The 17540-nt window shown below is 44.2% G+C and overlaps 1 protein-coding gene and 1 non-coding gene across 4 annotated transcripts; both read left to right on the top strand.

Moving 5' to 3' along the window:
- Positions 1-6898: 6898 nt before the first annotated feature.
- On the top strand, positions 6899-12456 carry FMC1 (formation of mitochondrial complex V assembly factor 1 homolog). 3 transcript variants are annotated; one of them, XM_032306074.1, is made up of 3 exons: positions 6899-7205; positions 7689-7851; positions 11958-12045. In XM_032306074.1, the coding sequence occupies exons 1-2, from the start codon at positions 6899-6901 to the stop codon at positions 7817-7819; spliced, it is 438 nt and encodes a 145-aa protein (XP_032161965.1). In that variant the 3' UTR covers positions 7820-7851; positions 11958-12045. The 3 variants fall into 3 exon arrangements, with proteins under 3 accessions (XP_032161965.1, XP_032161967.1, XP_032161966.1); XM_032306076.1 differs by lacking the exon at positions 7689-7851 and having other exon boundaries at positions 11958-12075; XM_032306075.1 differs by lacking the exons at positions 6899-7205; positions 7689-7851 and adding an exon at positions 7963-8225 and having other exon boundaries at positions 11958-12456.
- On the top strand, positions 7391-7463 carry TRNAR-CCU. The gene has a single exon. It is a non-coding gene; the product is annotated as a tRNA-Arg (tRNA).
- Positions 12457-17540: the final 5084 nt, after the last annotated feature.

Raw genomic sequence — 17540 nt, 5'->3', positions numbered from 1 at the left:
GGCGGGGAGCCTGGGGTAGGAATCCGAGTAACTAGAGAAGGTGTGGCCTACAGAGGAACTTCAGGTGAGAGATGGCGGGGTTGGACAGAGTCTGGAGAACCCAGGAGGAAGCACGTGTGAGGAAAGCTCCTCCCAGAGGACACTAGCACCAGATGGCAGGTCTGCCACTTGAGTAGGGACAGCAGGCCCAGAACAGCCGCCGCTGGGAAGAGGAAGTGTGTGTGGCAAATCAGAATGGCGCTGACCGTGACCCCCCGTCCTCCCTCAGATGGGCCATGCTGGGGAAGGGGAGAAGTTGGAAATTAACTGACATTTGAAGTTTTACTAGATGACTGGGTGAGACTTGCCAATGCCCAGGAAGAGAGGCTATTTCTGAAATGACGAGGGGAGGCTGGTCTCTTTTGCAGAGACTGGAAAAGCCGGAGCTGTCATCCAGGCAGAAGGAAAAAACAAAGCATCACAGCAGGCTTGTAGGGGCGCTCTTGAGAGCATAAAGTGGCTATCTCTCGACCCCTGACAAGTCTAGCTTGTTCCACAAACAGGCCGTGTCTGAGGAGCAAAGAGCAGATCAGGGAGACGGAGAAGCTGGCTGTGTCCGCCACCCTTCTTGGCCCAGGGCAGCCGCAGCCGACAACAGGGAGAAGTTCTATGGGTGAAGTTTGGAATTTTAAATGTCATACAGCCTGGATTTTCTTAAAACCAAAGAAAAACAGCTAATCGTCCTGTTAGCTCTTGGAATAGCTGCGTGAACCATCACAGTTTCATGCTGGTGAGGAGGAACTCAGCCAGGAGGTTTGCGAGCCACGGTGGGGAGAGGAATAGATTGCTGCTCTCCGCCTGCATCGAGCATGTCGGCTTGCTTGTTCATAGTCCCATTTACTTCTTTTACAACGTACTGCAGTTTGTAGGCTAAAGGAGGTGATTGGTTAGGTTAACGTGATGAAAAGTAATACCTTTCAACAGAAGACATTACTATGTAATGCAAAGTAGCCGTGAAAATCCTATAAACTGCCAAGAGACTGAGTGATTATCTTGTTGGGAAGTATTCACAGGAGTTTTACAACTGAAAAATTAATTGCTATTTTTCTTTTACAAGAGAGGCAAGTGTTTCTTAATTGCCTTCCTTTTCCGTGAGGATGAGACACGATCGGGGGGGGGGACGCTCCTGCGGGGTCCCCAGTCTTTTGTTAGCCAGCATTCACCCCCGCAGCCGTGTGTGTTGCTCTCGCTCTCCGTGGTCCAGGGACCGGAATTATGGAAATGATGCCTCCCATACTCCTTCACCTTCAAGGTTCTGGATGTACTTTCTTTCTGCTGGTATATGCAGGTGAGATTTTTGTAGGTGGGAGGAAAAAGTGGTATTACTTTTTTCTTTGGCAGCACCTAGCAAAATGGGTAGGTCACGGTAGACTTCAAGTTCTCCCCTAGGGTCTAGGTGATCTGTGAGCCCTCATGTTGGTAACTGGGGCAGATCTGATCAGCAGTGGGGGTTCCTTGCATTTTTCTGACCTGGGTGACCGCCCCAACCTCCTAGTAACTGCTTAGACCTGCTGAACCTTGGTGGCAACTTCTCAAAACTCCTCCAGTCCTCCTAAACATGCCCTAAGCTTCTTAATGCCCTGTTTGCAGGTCTGCAGCGGGCTCTCTCTTGCTGATGGACCCCTGATGGTCACAGCCTCTAGTAGCTGGTATTGTGAAGGAAATGAAGCTGAATGGGTCCCTTAAGTTAGAAGTCATTTTTTAAAGCTACAAAGGAAGTATTAACTGCTTTTTTTTTTTTTAAAGAAACGTATGAGATGAAGAGAGAAATTTGAAAATTGGTCTTTAGAAATACTTATCACTATGTGATTCTGTTGCCCTAAATGATGTGTTAAACCAACATTTTCAAAATACTGAAAAGTACTGAATTACATTGTTTTCAATAAAATAAACACTACTCTTTCTTTGCTGAGAGAACGTAGGACTTTTTTTTTTTTACCGTTAGTAAATAAAATAAAAATATTTTCCAACTGTTGTGTATTTCATTTTTAAGAACAGCCTTTTAATTCTATTTTGTGCATATTTTTAACATATGTACTCTATGTCTCAGTAGTGCATGTATATAGTTTAAAAATAAATGCAAACACTTATGGGGTAGATGCAAGATTTTTACCACTGGCCACCTAATCAAAGAAGTTTAGGGGGGCATCTGTCTGGCTCAGTCAGTGAGCTCAAGCCCCATGTTGGGTGTAGAGTTTAAATGAGTAAATAATGAAATTATCCTCATTAAAAAATGAGATCACCGCTTTCCGACACACATCTAGAGTGTCACAAGGGATGGAACCAGGGCCTTCACGTGTATATTCTCTTAGATATGCCCTCTTTCATTAGTCCTGGCGCTTTCCCACCAAAAACTCCCCCAGATTCCCATGTGACTGGCCAGGTCGCTAAGTAACTGCTGTAGTTGGAGAGTTAAGACTGAATCCTCTGGGTCTGTTCCCTCAGTTTCACTGGGCATAGAACACTTGTCCCAGAGCACCTCCTCTTCCCTTACGGGGCTTGAAGGACAGAATGGCGGCCTTGTGATTGTTGGGAGAATGGAGACTGGGTCTACTTAAATGTACGGCCACTGTCCCACCCTGACATATGCACACACACAGGCTCAAGACACTGGATCTTTCCATCAGCTGGGTCTCTGCCCAAATGTCACCAAATCGGCAAAGACATCCCTGAACGTATATGAAGCAGCAGGTTGCAATCTGCTGCCCCGAGCTTTCCTTTTCTCCGTAGCACTCACCACCGGTTGATAAATTTGATGTTTGATCTGATTACTGTCTGTCTTTCTGAATGGAAACTTCATGAGTATGGAAGTTTCACTTTTGTTTGCTTTTGCTTCCCTAGCATCTAGAAGAGTGCTTGACTCATAGCAGATGCTTAATAAAAATTCACCGTGTGATCAAATAGTTGCTTTCCCAACCACTCTTGACCAAAACCTAGGAATAGGATCCCGGCCATGCTAATGAGAAGTCCTCACCCAGAATGTGGCGCTTAGGTAAAGATGTTATCTGTTGTAGTCCAAGTAAAAGCACAGAAACCACAGGCTATAGCCAGTGTCCTGGAGCAGCAGCTCTGGTGTCCTGGCACCCAGTTCCTGTCCACTGTCATTGTGTCTGACTTGCAAGCTATTATAGCAGTTGTTTTCACTGGATCGGATCGGAAGCAGGATTCTGGGTGAGATCTTTGTCTGTGTGGCTTCTAAGTCTGGTCTCTGGCCTTAACAGGAAATTCTGAAAATTACCCTGCATCTTTTTAATAAAAATCCATTTTCTGCTATAACTTAAAAAATATATTTTTAAAAATACGCTTTGGTGTTAGATTGCCTGGAGCCAAACACCAGCTTTCCACAGACGGTTGACTAAACCACGAAACTATTCTGAGATTGTTCCCACATTTGTAAGTGGATAAAATGAGATACTATCTCATAGGATTGTGGTGAAGGTCAAGTGAAACATTGCCTGTAAAGTGCTCCGGGATGTCATCATTCACACACTTGCAATCCTAGGTTATATAAGGCCAACAGAAGGGTTTTATTTGATAAACTGTTTTTTAACATGATCAGTAACATTTAAGAGGGCATTTCATAAAAATGCTGGATTTACAATTATTGAAAAGTCAGTGGCTCTGGCAACACTGGCAACACTTTCCTACTTTGCAACAGAGATTGAGCTGAAAAGCAGCTAGCTCCTTTGCAGGATGTAGGAACCCATCTGGCCAGTTTTACTTTTGTATTACCCGCCTGGTCTCTGCTGTAGGGTTTTGAGTTTGTAGCCTTGCAATTAGGAATCTAAAGACTTTCCAAAGCTGCAAAACTGAGAAATTTGGCTAAATTGTTCCCACAAACTTTTTCAGACTGATTTGCTGTTTTGTTGTTACAGAGTAATTTCAAAACTTAGCGGAATCATTCCCAAACAACAGCCTATCACCTTTAATGATTCTTGGAGTTAACGGGGCTTAGCTGGGCAAGTCTCTGCTCTATCCGGCAGAGACTGTGGTCTTTGCAAGTGCCGCTGGATTAGGAAATTCAAGATGGTTTACACATGCCTTTCTTGGGGTGCCTGGGTGGCTCAGTTAGTTAAGCAACTGCTTTTGGCTCAGGTCATGAGCCTGGAGTCCCAGGATTCAGTCCCACATCAGGCTCCTTGCTCGGCAGGGAGTATGCTTCTCTCTCTGACCCTCCCCCTTCTCATGGTCCCTCTCTCAAATAAATAAAATCTAAAACAAAAACAAAAAAACTCAGCAGAGAGCTCACTTGGTGCTATCTCAGTACTCCTCCACAGGCCTTGGGGATCTTGCAGCCTGGTAGCTAGATAAGACGCAGAAGTGAAAGTTGATAGTTTTAAGGCCTGGTCTTGGATAGATGGCCTAGAATTTCACTTCTGCTGTATTCTGTTGGTCAAAGCTAATCAGAAGGCCAGCTCAGATTCAAGAGGGGGAGGGGTGGGTGGGATGGTAAATAAGCTTTACCTCTTTTTTTTAAACTGGTGAAAATTTTTTTTTTTTTTTTTTAGATTTTATCTGTTTATTTGTCAGAGAGAGAGAGAGTGTGAGCACACAAGTAGGGGGAACAGCAGCCAGAAGGAGAAGCCTTGCAGGGAGCCCAATGCAGGACTCGATCCCAGGAGATCATGACCTGAGCAGAAGGCAGACACTTAACCCACTGAGCAACCCAGGCATCCCAAGCTTCACCTCTTGATGTTAGGAGCAAGTTATGTATAAAAAGAGAAGACTCTTGGAAGCCCATCTTTGGAGGCTAGAGGCTACAAATAGCTAACATTTCATGATTATTTACTCTTTGTGTAAGAATGACTTAGAGCAGAAGAAAAGGGCCTCTTGGCCATTTAGTAAAAAGGAATTGAGAATTAGTAATTGCTCTGTACCACAACATATAAAGTTATAGAAGGCCTATTTCCTATAAATTCTCCCACTTCTTCAGAGCTGGCTTAAATTTGCTATATCTTAGAAAGCTGGTTAAACAAATTTATAGTTTAATAACAAATATTCAGCTGACTAAATTTGAAAGATTTAATTGGCTTTATTAATCAAGTCATAAAACAGGTAGCATCCCATCCAGCAAGTATAGGGGAGCTCCAAAGGGCTACAGAAAACGAAAGGCTTTTTAAAGATAGAAATAGTTACAAAAAGGGAATTATTAGCTAAGAATCCATTGTTTTAAGCAATGCTGCCTTCCTGAGGGTAATGGAAGGAGTCTATCAATTTCCTAGTGCTGACCAGTAAATTTCCATACTGACTGGTTATAGGTTCAATTCCTTTTCTTTCTTCTCTTTTCTTTTCAAATTTATTTAACAGAGAGAGAGAGAGAGAGAGAGAGAGAGAGATCACAAGTAGGCAGAGAGCTAGGCAGAGAGAGAGAGGGGAAGCAGGCTTCCCACTGTGCAGGGAGCCTGATGTGGGGCTGGATTCAAAGACCCTGAGATCATGACCTGAGCCAAAGGCAGAGGCTTAACCCACTGAGCCACCCAGGTGCCCCATAGATTCAATTTCTGAGGGTTTCTTTTTCTTTTTTATTTAAGATTTTATTTATTTATTTGGCAGAGAGAAACCTCAAGTAGACGGAGAGGCAGGCAGAGAGAGAGAGAGAGAGAGAGGGAAGCAGGCTCCTTGCTGAGCAGAGAGCCGGCCGCGGGACCTGATCCCAGGACCCCGAGATCATGACCTGAGCCGAAGGCAGCGGCTTAACCCGCTGAGCCACCCAGGCGCCCCTTCTGAGGGTTTCTAACTGCAGTCAGGTTAAGTGTTAATTTTTGGTTTACTGACTTGGGGCCTTAATCTAAGTGAGGCCATTTTCAACCTGTGGCTTTCTAGTTAACAATATTAAGAAATGAATAACTGATAACATTCTCCCCAAACCCTAATTCATTCATATTAAGTCATTCTAGTCTGGTCTCCTCTAATGTTCATGCTGTAAGTGTCAGGATTCTAGCCGGATTATGAACTGTTCCCCTGAAATTGGCCACAGCTAAATCTGGTGAACCCTGACAAGGACCCAAGAGGAGGGAGCTGTTAAAAGTGGGAATTCATGGTCGCCTGGGTGGCTTAGTGGGTTGAGCGTCTGCTTTTGGCTCCCGTCATTATCTCAGGGGCTGAGATCACCTCCCCAATCAGGCTTCTTGCTCAGCGGGGAGCCTGCTTCTCCCTCTTCTTCTGCCCCTTCCCTCCACGCTCTTTCAAATGAATGAATAAAGTCTTGGAAAAGGAAGAAAAAAAAAAAGTGGGACTTCAGGAATCTGAGCAGTTGCTTCGTGGCTCGCGGGTAAGACGACGGAGAGGAGACACAGGTATCCTATGTGTAAGAGGTGCGATTAACACGTCATCTAGAGAACCTCCAGGAGCGCGGAGGTTTTAACTTTACTATATTACCCACAAAGGCCTAGGGCAGTTCCTGGCCTAGACTTGAAAACTAGGAAAACTGGAAGCCCAAAAGGTAAATAGGAATGTTAACACAAAATGGTTCAACCTCCAGCGGAGAGAGCAACAGGAATGGAGAAAAGACAACGAGAGAAGCTGGGGCGTCAGGCGCGAGAGAAGCTGGGGTACCAGGCGCAAAGGCGCGAGGAAACGAGGAGAGATGACGGTTACGACACAGGAAAGGGTCCAAAAGTTTCAGGGGCAGGAGGGAGCCACTGCGAGATTTTAAAAGAGGAGTTAAGGTTGCTGATAATGAGAGGTGACTTGTCCAAGCTGCACAATTAGGACCAGAGCCAGAAAAAAGAGGTCCTAATTATTTCTGATTAGCTAATTTCCAGTGAATTAATAAATCCCCGCTGTCCCGCGTTTATCTTACACCCGGCAGCTCTAAACGTAACACACACGTCCCCTACTCGCCAATGGGTTTGCGGAAATGGCCTCAGCGCTTCAACCGGAAACAGAAAGTGACCGATGCGGACGCCACCTAACGGCGGGTTGGGGGCCAGCGAAATCCGGAAAGCCGCAACACCGGAAGGGGCCGCCTGTTTCCGGTAAAAATCCGACGCCGGAGAAGCTCAGAGGGCGAGTCTCCAAGCTTCGACCAGTGTACCCAGCGCGCTCTGCTCCGCGACATCGCTTGCCCACTTTTGCGCAGGCGCAGGGGTACAGAGCAGGCAAACGCGGACGCAAAACCGTGCGCGCGCCCGTTCTCCGTCCGGCGCAGCGGTGCTGTTTCGAGGGTAAAGCCTTTGGAGCTGGAACGCGGGCTCTTGTTCGCTGAACTACAACTCCCAGCATGCCTCACCCCTTATGTTGGTACTAGGTGTGGTGTCTTAGGATAGGTTAAAAGGCGACCTAGATGACGATGACGTACCAAAGAGGAAAAAAGAATTGAATACGTTGCTGGAGCGACTCGTTCACAGAAGCCCCAGTGGCCTAATGGATAAGGCATTGGCCTCCTAAGCCAGGGATTGTGGGTTCGAGTCCCATCTGGGGTGGTTAGTTTTTCGTCCTCAAAATAACTTTTACCGTTTTTAGAGAACTACATCGAAATATGCTAACTTAATTTTACTTTCTTAAAAATGGGAAGGATATGTGTGGTTTTCCTAAGTGATGGGCTACAGTTTGAGAGAATAAGAATACTCCCATTTCCTTCTTCCGAGTCGTATAGTGCCGTGAGATTTCTGGGAAGTCAGTACTTTGAATTCTGCTATCCCCTCTAGGTACCAAAACGTATCTTTCGTGTTCTGTTTCAAATCAACACCCACTCCCACCAGGCGCACTTATTCTCGAGACTCAGCGGTCAGCTAATGACGTTTTAAATGACGCAGTCAGCAAAGAACCTTTCCCCTAGCCCAGCCTTTCTCGCTTTTTCTTACGGACCCGGTGAGTCAGTTAAACTCGGCTTTCGTTTGCTTTTCCCTTAACTCCTCAGGATTCCGCTCGGTGTTTGATTAGTAAGGCCCCGCAGAGAAGGGAAGTGAGATACTCCACTACTCTGCATTCGATGGGGGGGACCCAGTAGTCAGCGTCCGATTGTACCATTTAGCGGCTGAGCTGGGGGGGAAAGAGTTAGAGGGGGCGTAGGACGCCATTGGGCATCGCGCTCCGAGGACGGGAAAATGGCGGCCCTGGGGTCCCCAGCGCGCACTTTACGAGGTCTTCTACGGGAATTGCGCTACATGAACGAGGCCACGGGCCGACCCTATCGCGACACCGCGGCCTATCGGTACCTCGTGAAAGCTTTCCGTGCACATCGGGTACGGAAGCCTGAGTCGGGTTCCTGAGTCCAGCGTCCTTTCCACTGGGGGTGGGAGTGGGAGCGGGAGTGGGGCTGGAGGTGGGAGTGGGTGGGGAGTATGGGCAGGGGTTGGGAGCACTGCGGCTCAGCGCCTGCATTTCCTGTCAGCGACCCTCCCACCCAGCCCGGGTTCTGGCCAAACAAATCCAGACCCTAGGCCCGGGTCTCCCAGGAACTAACCAAGGACCAGCCGGACAGGAAAGTGGCCGTGGAATGGAGACGTCCCGAGGATTTTATTGGCTGGTCTTCTGCAGGTGCGGAGGAGAAAGATCAGTGAAGTCGGAGAGATGGGGGAAAAGAAGAGATGTACTTGGAGAGTGTAGGGTTACTAGCTACAGCGTTTATCCACCATTCTCCTCGCCCTTCCTCTAGTAGTTATTCTGAAAACCAGTTTTGATGCAGAAAAGAGAACTGTAATAAGATGAGGAATATTAGCTTGGCAGACACTGTTGTATCCCGTACCCCATTTAAGGAAATGGTGCCTTGTAGAGCTGAACTAGAAACCCGCCATGAGATTGTGCTGCCCCAACATTAACGTGATTATCTGACCAGATACATTTTTTTCCTTACATAGCAGATAAATTTGAACATATGGGAAGCCATCCTTGGGAAATTCCTTTGTGAATCCCACACTCCATATTCCCCTTAGGCAAGAGCAGGTGGAAACGATTTTATTTTTCAAGTGGGACAACTGAGGCTCAGGGACACTGACCAGTGAGGGTACATGCATAGGAACAGCTAGAACCTCCGTTCACAGATAGAGTTCTTCCGTTTAATTGTTGCCTGTGGAGTTTCGGATCAGGCTTCGAAGGAAGTTGAAAGAAATCTCTGAAATATAGGTTAGAGAGTCACTTTGGGCTGTAGGGTAGGTAGCCTACTGTCATTTGAACAATGTGGGAAAAAGGAGAACCAGCATCTCGCTCAATCTTTTGAGCCATGGAAGTTAGAGTGCAATATTTTAGAACTAAAATTCAAAAATTAAAAATAGGCATATATTTATGTGGGTAAACTCTATGCCCAACATGGGGCTAAAATTCAAAATTTTCCTTTTTCTTAAGATTCATTAGAGAGAGAGAGTGGGCAAGTGGCAGAGGAAAAGGGAGAGAGCAAGAGTCTCAAGCAGACTCCACGCTAAGTGTGGAGCTGCCACTGGGCTTGATCCCAGGACCCCAAAACCATGACCTGAGCTGAAAAACCAAGTCTAATCCCTAGCTGACTGAGCCACCCAGTCACCTCTAAAATTCAGAAGTTTTTAAAAGGCCAAAATGGTAGGGACTTTAGGAACTTGCCTAAAATTATGAATAAGATGCACATGAATCCTATCTTTTAAGACAAAGCTTGCAGTCCATCTGAGGAGCCTTACAGCAAAGCACTTAATAAACAATAGGAGGTCCTCCTATAAAGTAGTGGGATTTCAGGACGAAAGTCAAGGGTGGGGTTGCGGGGCAGAAGGAGAGAGAGAGAAGAGAGAGAAGCAGACTCCTCACTGAGCAGGGAGCCGGATTCAGGACTTGATCCCAGGATCCTGGGATCATGACCTGAGCTGAAGTGGATGTTTAACTGACTTGAGCCACCCAGGCACCATCATTCTAAGATTTTTAAGGTGACATGATTATAGTTGTACTTTCTGGAGGCAACATTATTCCCTTAAGAGAGGCTTGGTAATGGCTCTCAAATTCCTTGGAAATACGTTTGAAATTCATGCCACAAATTGAGAAACACCATTCTGTGGAATGCATATGAGGCTACGGGGGGATGCTTTCTGTTTCTGCTGGCTCAGAGCTAACTCAATAACCATCTACACTCATTTTCTTTATCTTTTCTTAAACTGAAGGGGTTCATTTAGGGAAGAACCTCTGCTTTCTCCTTAGAGAAAATACAGTTTTCTTTTCTTTTTTAAAGATTTATTTATTGGAGAGCGAGCGAGATGGGACAAGCAGGAGAGGGAGAGAGATCTCAAGCGGCCTCTGCACAGAGCAGCACTCTATCCCAGGACTCTCAGATCATGACCTGAACTGAAACCAAGAGTCGGGTGCTTACCTGACTGAGCCACGTAGGCGCCCTGAGTTTTCTTTTTCATTTGGTCTTTTTTGGTCCTTTTTAGTACTGTGTATACTTTTTTTTTTTAAGACTTTTAAAAATTTATTTTTGAGAGAGAGAAGACGACTCCTCACAGAGCAGGGAGCCCGATGCAGGACTCAGTCCGAGGACCCTGGGATCAAGACTTGAGCTGAAGGCAGACACTCAACCCACTAAGCCCCCTCGGCATCCCACTTTCTGTTTATATTGTTGACGCTTCACTTCTCACTCATGATTCAAGCTCAGCTGCGTCAAAATCCGTATTCTCCTACACTAGTGCAGAATTGCTGTTTCAAATCCTATCAGTTGGGCTTATATAATAGACATGGATATTACCATTTGTTGATATTTGACACTGGTGTTGGTTGCTCATAAATTTTTAATTATAAAAAGTTAAATGATTAAAGATGAATTCTTTTCTCGAGCAGTTGGAGTGCCATTTTCACATATGTGATCTGCACATCTCTGTGTGGGCTCTTCAGATCTTAAATCCCAACTTTCTAATTTTCAGATTTTAACCCTACATATTCAAATAAAGAAACGTGAAAGAAAGGGGTTTGCATAGGCACTGGTGCCCAGAGATTAATCTGCAGTTAGATAAACACAGGCCTCAAGTCACTTGAAGCCATGCACACATCTGTTTCACCTTTCCTGCCCTCTGCTCACAACCTCAGAACACAAAACTAGTCAAGTAAAGGACAGTGTACTAAATCGAGATTAATTATGAAGAAGAGAAAACAAGGTTTGGAGTCATTGGGGACTTCTGAAAGGATATAGTTTCCAGCTACATATGGTCATTGGAATCTGGATTTGGCAGATGGATAAGTATATAGAAAGTATAATTAAGTGGCACCTGGGTGGCTCAGTGGTTTAAAGCCTCTGCCTTCAGCTCAGGTCATGATTCCAGGTTCCTGGGATCAAGCCCTGCATTGGGCTCTCTGCTCAGCAGGGAGCCTGCTTGCTCCTCTCTGCCTGCCTCTCTGCCTGCTTGTGGTCTCTCTCTGTCAAATAAATAAATAAAATCTTAAAAAATAAATAAAAGAATAAGTAATATAAGTATATGCATATTACTTTTATGTATAAAACCTTCATTTTGTTACTGTTGAGGACAAAGCTATTATTTCCAGACAAAATGGTTTTACTTTTCAGTGAAATGAAAGACCTATACCACATTAACCAAAGTCAGAAATATATAAAGTAGACTTTCATTTGAAGAGCAGGAAGTTCTATATTTTATTCCTTAGGTGACATTAATGATTATAGTTCCCCATCTCTGCCAGTAGCCAACCATTGAAGTCTCTCTGGGCTTTAGTTTCCTTATTTGTAAAACATTTGCAAGACAAGGGAGTTGAAATAACTTTTTTTGGGTATTAAAATCTGAGGACCTCAAACTCCTCAGTGATACTCTGCATAAAATTCCTCTTCAATTAACTGGAGGTCAGCTTTCTCAATCAACTACAGGGTGTCTCTACATATGTAATTAGTATACACATACACATGTTGATATTTCCTCTCTGCATTTACTTTCACTCTAGAGAATGCTTATGAAATCTTTGTGGCCATGTATCTTGGCTGGGCTGCTAATAAAGTCTGTGACCTTGCTACTTTCTAGGTTACCAGTGAGAAGCTGTGCAGAGCCCAACATGAGCTTCATTTCCAAGCGGCCACCTATCTCTGCCTCCTACGCAGCATTCGAGAACACGTGGCCCTTCATCAGGAATTTCATGGCAAGGGTGAGCGCTCAGTGGAGGAGTCCGCTGGCTTAGTAGGTCTCAAGTTACCCCAGCAGCCTGGAGGGAAGGGCTGGGAGCCATGAGAATGGAGAGAGTCCTTGGATGCTGCCATCATACAAGAATTTAATCATCTTTCAATATGTATTTATCATTAAATTTTTGTTTAAGTTTAGGGTTTTTCTCTGTAATTTTGTTGACCGAGTGTTTCTTAGGGAGGTTTCATCCTTTCAGTGAATTTACTGAACTTCTTGTATTAGGCTGATTGATGCTTCTGATCTACATTTAGAACTATTATTTTTATTTTCAAAGTATGCAAACTTACTGTTTTAAGTAACTCAAATGGTACAGAATATAAAATAAAAGGTGTCTTTTTTCTTATCCCTTGTCCCTACCCTGTTGCATCCCCATTACCAGGTAGAAGCTGTTGCTAACAGTTTGGTGTGTATCTTTCCAGATATTTCCTATATACGAGCATACAATTATATACGTACATACATGCATACATACATAGATACGCTTTATTTAAAAATACACAAATATATGTTTAAGGTTCCAAGAGAAAGGAGTAACAGATAGGGTTACTGCAGGGAGTTAATGAAGGGGTATAGAAAAGTGTGGGCTGAATTACAGTCAACAAGTTGTGAAGCCTCCACAGGGTGACAGAATTGACCCTTGTCAGTATAGGAAGATGGCCACCACTCAGGCGGCAGGGAGGGAGTCTACAGAGAGGGAGATGGAATGAGCGTACTGACTTCTGCCTTCTAATCTGTGAAACTGCTCTTCCTCTTGAATTGTCTGTCAGTGTGAAAGGCTCTACCATGCCCTTGGCTGACCAAGTAAATGCTGACTTCATTCTGTGTTCTTGTCTCCCTCCTCTCCATATCGAATCGGCACTTTCTGCTTCTGCAGTGTCCTACTGTCCTTTCCCCCACCAGTCCTCATTGCCTCTCTCCTAGTTCAAGCACTGATGATCTTTTGGCTGAACTATTAAACTGTTCTCCTCAATCTTCTCTTTGCTTCTAACATCCTCAAACAGAAATTACTCTTTCTGTCAATCAGCAGCAGGCTTTGTCCCCACTTCGTGGTCCATGTCAGTGTCTCATAGGCATGTCTTAAGACTTCTTTTTCCCTGGACTGCAGGGTGCTAAAGAGTAAGGATCATGTCTGATTCATCACTGTGGTCTCCAAAGCACCTTCCACAGTTGACTGTACACGTAGTATTTTGAATACACGGCTCAGTAAGTACTACTCACACGGAGGCGTCCGATCTGAACGGATCTATTCATAAAGCAGTTCAAAACACCATACGAGATTAAAACGAAAACAGCAGTATTATGAGGTCAAACAAGCATTTATTCAATTAATGGATCAAAAAGATAGAAATACTTAATATTTTTTCGCTTGCTTTATTTCATGGGCATGAGTAGAATATTATCTGAAGATGTTTTACTTTGGTAAAATGAAGAAAGCAGGAGGATTAGAGTAGGTTGATGCTTTGATTTCCTTTATTTATTTATTTTTTTAAATTTTATTTATTTATTTGACAGACAGAGATCACAGGTAGGCAGAGAGGCAGGCAGAGAGAGAGGAAGGGAAGCAGGCTCCCTGCCGAGTAGAAAGCCCGATGCCATGCGGGTCTCGACCCCAGGACCCTGAGATCATGACCTGAGCCAAAGGCAGAGGCTTTAACCCACTGGCCACACAGGTGCCCCATATTTCCTTTATTGTTACAATATTATATATACAATAAAGATTTGGAGTGAAATAGCCTAACTGGCGTAAGATATCATGGGTCTGAAGTAACAGAGATCTAGGTTTTAATCCACTTTTATAATTTCCCAGCTATATTATCTTGGGCAAGTTAGTTGACATGAGCTTATTTGCTCTTCTGTAAAATGGGAATGCCAACAAGATGGTTGCAATAAATACATAAATAAGAAAATCTTACTATTTTAATCATTTTACCTCACTTACTTATCTTACTCATTCTTTAATCATGAACCCTTAAACCCTATTGCCATCTGCCTTCTGGATTATAGACAGGTTTTTTTGTTTTGTTTTTATAGTTTAAATAATTTGCTCAAACCATTTTTATTCATATATATTAAAACCTGTGCCTCTTATGAATGGACTTACCAAAAAGAATTAGCTGAACTCAGTTTTAGAAATACAAGGAAATGATTGGGGCACCTGGGTGGCTCAGTCATTAAGCATCTGCCTTTGGCTCAGGTCATGATCCCTAGGCCCTGGGATCAAACCCCACATCGGGCTCCCTGCTCAGCAGGAAGCCTGCTTCTCCCTCTCCCACTCCCCCTGCTTGTATTCCCTCTCTTGGAGTCTCTGTCAAATAAATAAATTAATTAAAAAAAATAGAAGAAAATCATTTTGGAACATAAACTATTAAAGATAAACTTTCTATACTGGGAAGTTCCGAGAACTAAGGTTTTGGCACTGTATTAACTTACTATAGTTAGTCTTTTTTTTTTTTAATCCATTTTAGCGAACACAGGTGAGCGAGAGGGGAGAAGGGAGGAGGGAGAGAGAGACTCTCAAATGGGCTTCACACCCAGCGGAGCCTGACAGGTGCCTGAGACCATGACCTGAGCTGAAACCAAAACTCGGATGCCCAATCAATTGAGCTACCCAGGGGCCCCTGCTATAGTTTTTGATGTGGCACATGCTTTATCACATTCCTTCATTTGCTGTCTCTTTTACCCTCTTTCCTTTGATTTCAGCTACTTTCTCTTGCTTAATTATAGTAGCATTTAAACAGTCTTAAGGCAGGGCACGTGGGTGGCTCAGTGGGTTAAGTCTCTGCCTTCGACTCAGGTCATGATCTCAGGGTCCTGGGATCGAGCCCCACGTCAGGCTCTCTGCTCAGCAGGGAGTCTGCCTGCCCCTCTGCCTACTTGTGATCTCTGTCAAATAAGTAAATAAAATCTTAAAAAAAAATTAACTGGCTCAAGGCTCTTCCATCTCAGTCCCTCATGCTCAGAGCAGAGAGAATCTGAGTTTCTCTCTCCTTCACCTTCTGCCTCTCCCCACCGTGTTCTCTCTCTCTGGAATAAATCCTCCCCCTGCCTTTTTAAAAAAATATTTTATTTATTTAACAGAGAGAGAGAGAAACAGAGAGAGAGATCACAAGTAGGCAGAGAGGCGGGCAGAGAGAGGGGGAAGTAGGCAGAGAGCCCTATGTGGGGCTCAATCCTAGGATCCTGAGATCATGACCTGAGCTGAAGGCAGAGGTTTAACCCATTGAGCCGCCCAGGTGCCCCCGCCACCGCCTTTTTAAAAGATTTTATTTATTTATTTGAGAGAGGGAGAGGAAGCAGCAGACTCCCTGCTGAGCACAGCACCCAACTTTGGGCTCAGTCCTGGGGCTCCAGGATCATGACCTGAGCTGAAGGCAGACGCTTAATCCACCAGGCCACCCAGGTGCCCCTCTGGAATAAATCTTTTTATAAAAAGATAAAGATGCGGGGCGCCTGGGTGGCTCAGTGGGTTAAGCCGCTGCCTTCGGCTCAGGTCACGATCTCAGGGTCCTGGGATCGAGTCCCGCATCGGGCTCTCTGCTCAGCAGGGAGCCTGCTTCCTTCTCTCTCTCTCTGCCTGCCTCTCAGTGTACTTGTAATTTCTCTCTGTCAAATAAATAGATAAAATCTTAAAAAAAAAAAAAAAGATAAAGATGCTTGGGTGGCTCAATTGGTTAAGTGTCTGACTCAGCTCAGGTCACAATCTCATGAGTCATGAGATGGAGCCCCCACACTGGGTTCCATGCTCAGCAGCGAGTCTGTTTAAGGATTCTGTCCCTCTGCCTCTCCCCCACTCTCTCCCAAAATAAATAATAAATCTTAAAAATAAATAAAAACACTCAATTTTTTACACAAATACCTTTACAGCTACTACCTCTTCACAAATTAAGTCATTTAATAAATTGTACTCATTTTCTACGTTTTCGTGTTTTTTAAAAGTTTTTTTTTTTTTTTTTAAGATTTTATTTATTTATTTGTCGGAGAGAGAGCGAGCGAGAGTGAGCACAGGCAGACAGAGTGGAAGGCAGAGTCAGAGGGTGAAGCAGGCTCCCTGCGGAGCAAGGATCCCGATGTGGGACTCAGTTTTTTATTTAAGTAATCTCTTCACTCAACATGGGGCTTGAACTCACAACCCCAAGATCAAGAGTCACATGTTTCTCTGACTGAGTCAGCGAGGCACCCCTCATTTTCTACATTTTAAAACATGAAGTAGGCTGTAGTGACGTATAATTTATATAATAAATATACCCATTTTAAATGTGCAGGTCAGTGAATAATGACAAGTGCATACATCTGTGTAATAACCCCATTAAAACTATAGAACATTTCCATCAGACCAAAAGTTGCCCTGTGCCCCTCTGTCGTCTATTCCCCTTCCCCACCCCTGGTTGCTGTCAGCATAAATTAGTTTGGTCTGCTTAGGAATTTCATCCAAATGCACTCTATAGTATGTACTCTGGAGTAGGCTTCTTTTGCTTAACATACTAATTTTGAGATTAATAATCCGTGTTGCATCATTTTCTGCATTTTTCACTGCCCAATCATCCTCAGTCCACTGTAATCTGGTTTCTGCCCCTCCACTCTACCTGAACTGCTTCGCAAGGTTACAAATGACCTTCAGGTCATTAAACTCAGGGATCATTCCTTACCTTGCTTGATCTCTAGGAAGGATTTTTTGTTTTTGTTTTTTAATAAACTCTACCCCTATGTGGGTCTTGAACTCATGATATCGAGCTCAAGTGTTCAATGCTTTACTTACTGAGCCAATTCGGTGCCACTCTAGGAAGCATTTGACACTACTGACCATTCTTTTTTCTTGGCTTTGATGACATCACATTCTTGTTTTCTTCTCTTGCTCTAGCCATCTGTCTTCAGTTTACTCTCCTGCATGTCCCTAATATGTTTGCATTGTTCAGGTTCAAGTCTAGGTTGTTACCTCACACGTGATATGCTTTCCCTGGGTGAAATCACCTCTACTTCCCAGGCTTCAATTATCATGAACAGGCTACCTCCAGTCCAAGCCCTCCTCTAGCCCTCTATGTCCAGCTGCTTCAAAGACAACACCACTTAGATGATTCAAAGGCATCTCAAATTCAAAGCATCCAAAATGGAACCTCATCATCTTCCTCTATAAATCTCCTCTGATACTGACACCCGTACTCAGTCGTTCAAAGCAGAAAACAGGGTCATTCTTGACTGCTTTCTCCTTCATACCCTCAGTTAAATAATCACTGAATTAATTAGATTCTACTTCCTAAGAATCCCCTGAATCTCTCTTAATACTCTAGTCCAGACCTCTTATCTCTTATTCCTCTTCCTTGAATCACTTGCTTGTCCCTTGTAAATGTAGCACATAAAGGCACAAATTTGGCTTCAGGGCACTTGCCAGTTGTGTAGGTAATAGCTTTGTATTGAAACTGAGCTACACTT

The sequence above is a fragment of the Mustela erminea genome, chromosome 11 (genome assembly GCF_009829155.1).
Source record: "Mustela erminea isolate mMusErm1 chromosome 11, mMusErm1.Pri, whole genome shotgun sequence".
Taxonomy (NCBI): Eukaryota; Metazoa; Chordata; class Mammalia; order Carnivora; family Mustelidae; genus Mustela; species Mustela erminea.
The sequence above is the reverse complement of the archived record's forward strand: the minus strand, read 5'-3'. Positions and strand labels throughout refer to the sequence as shown.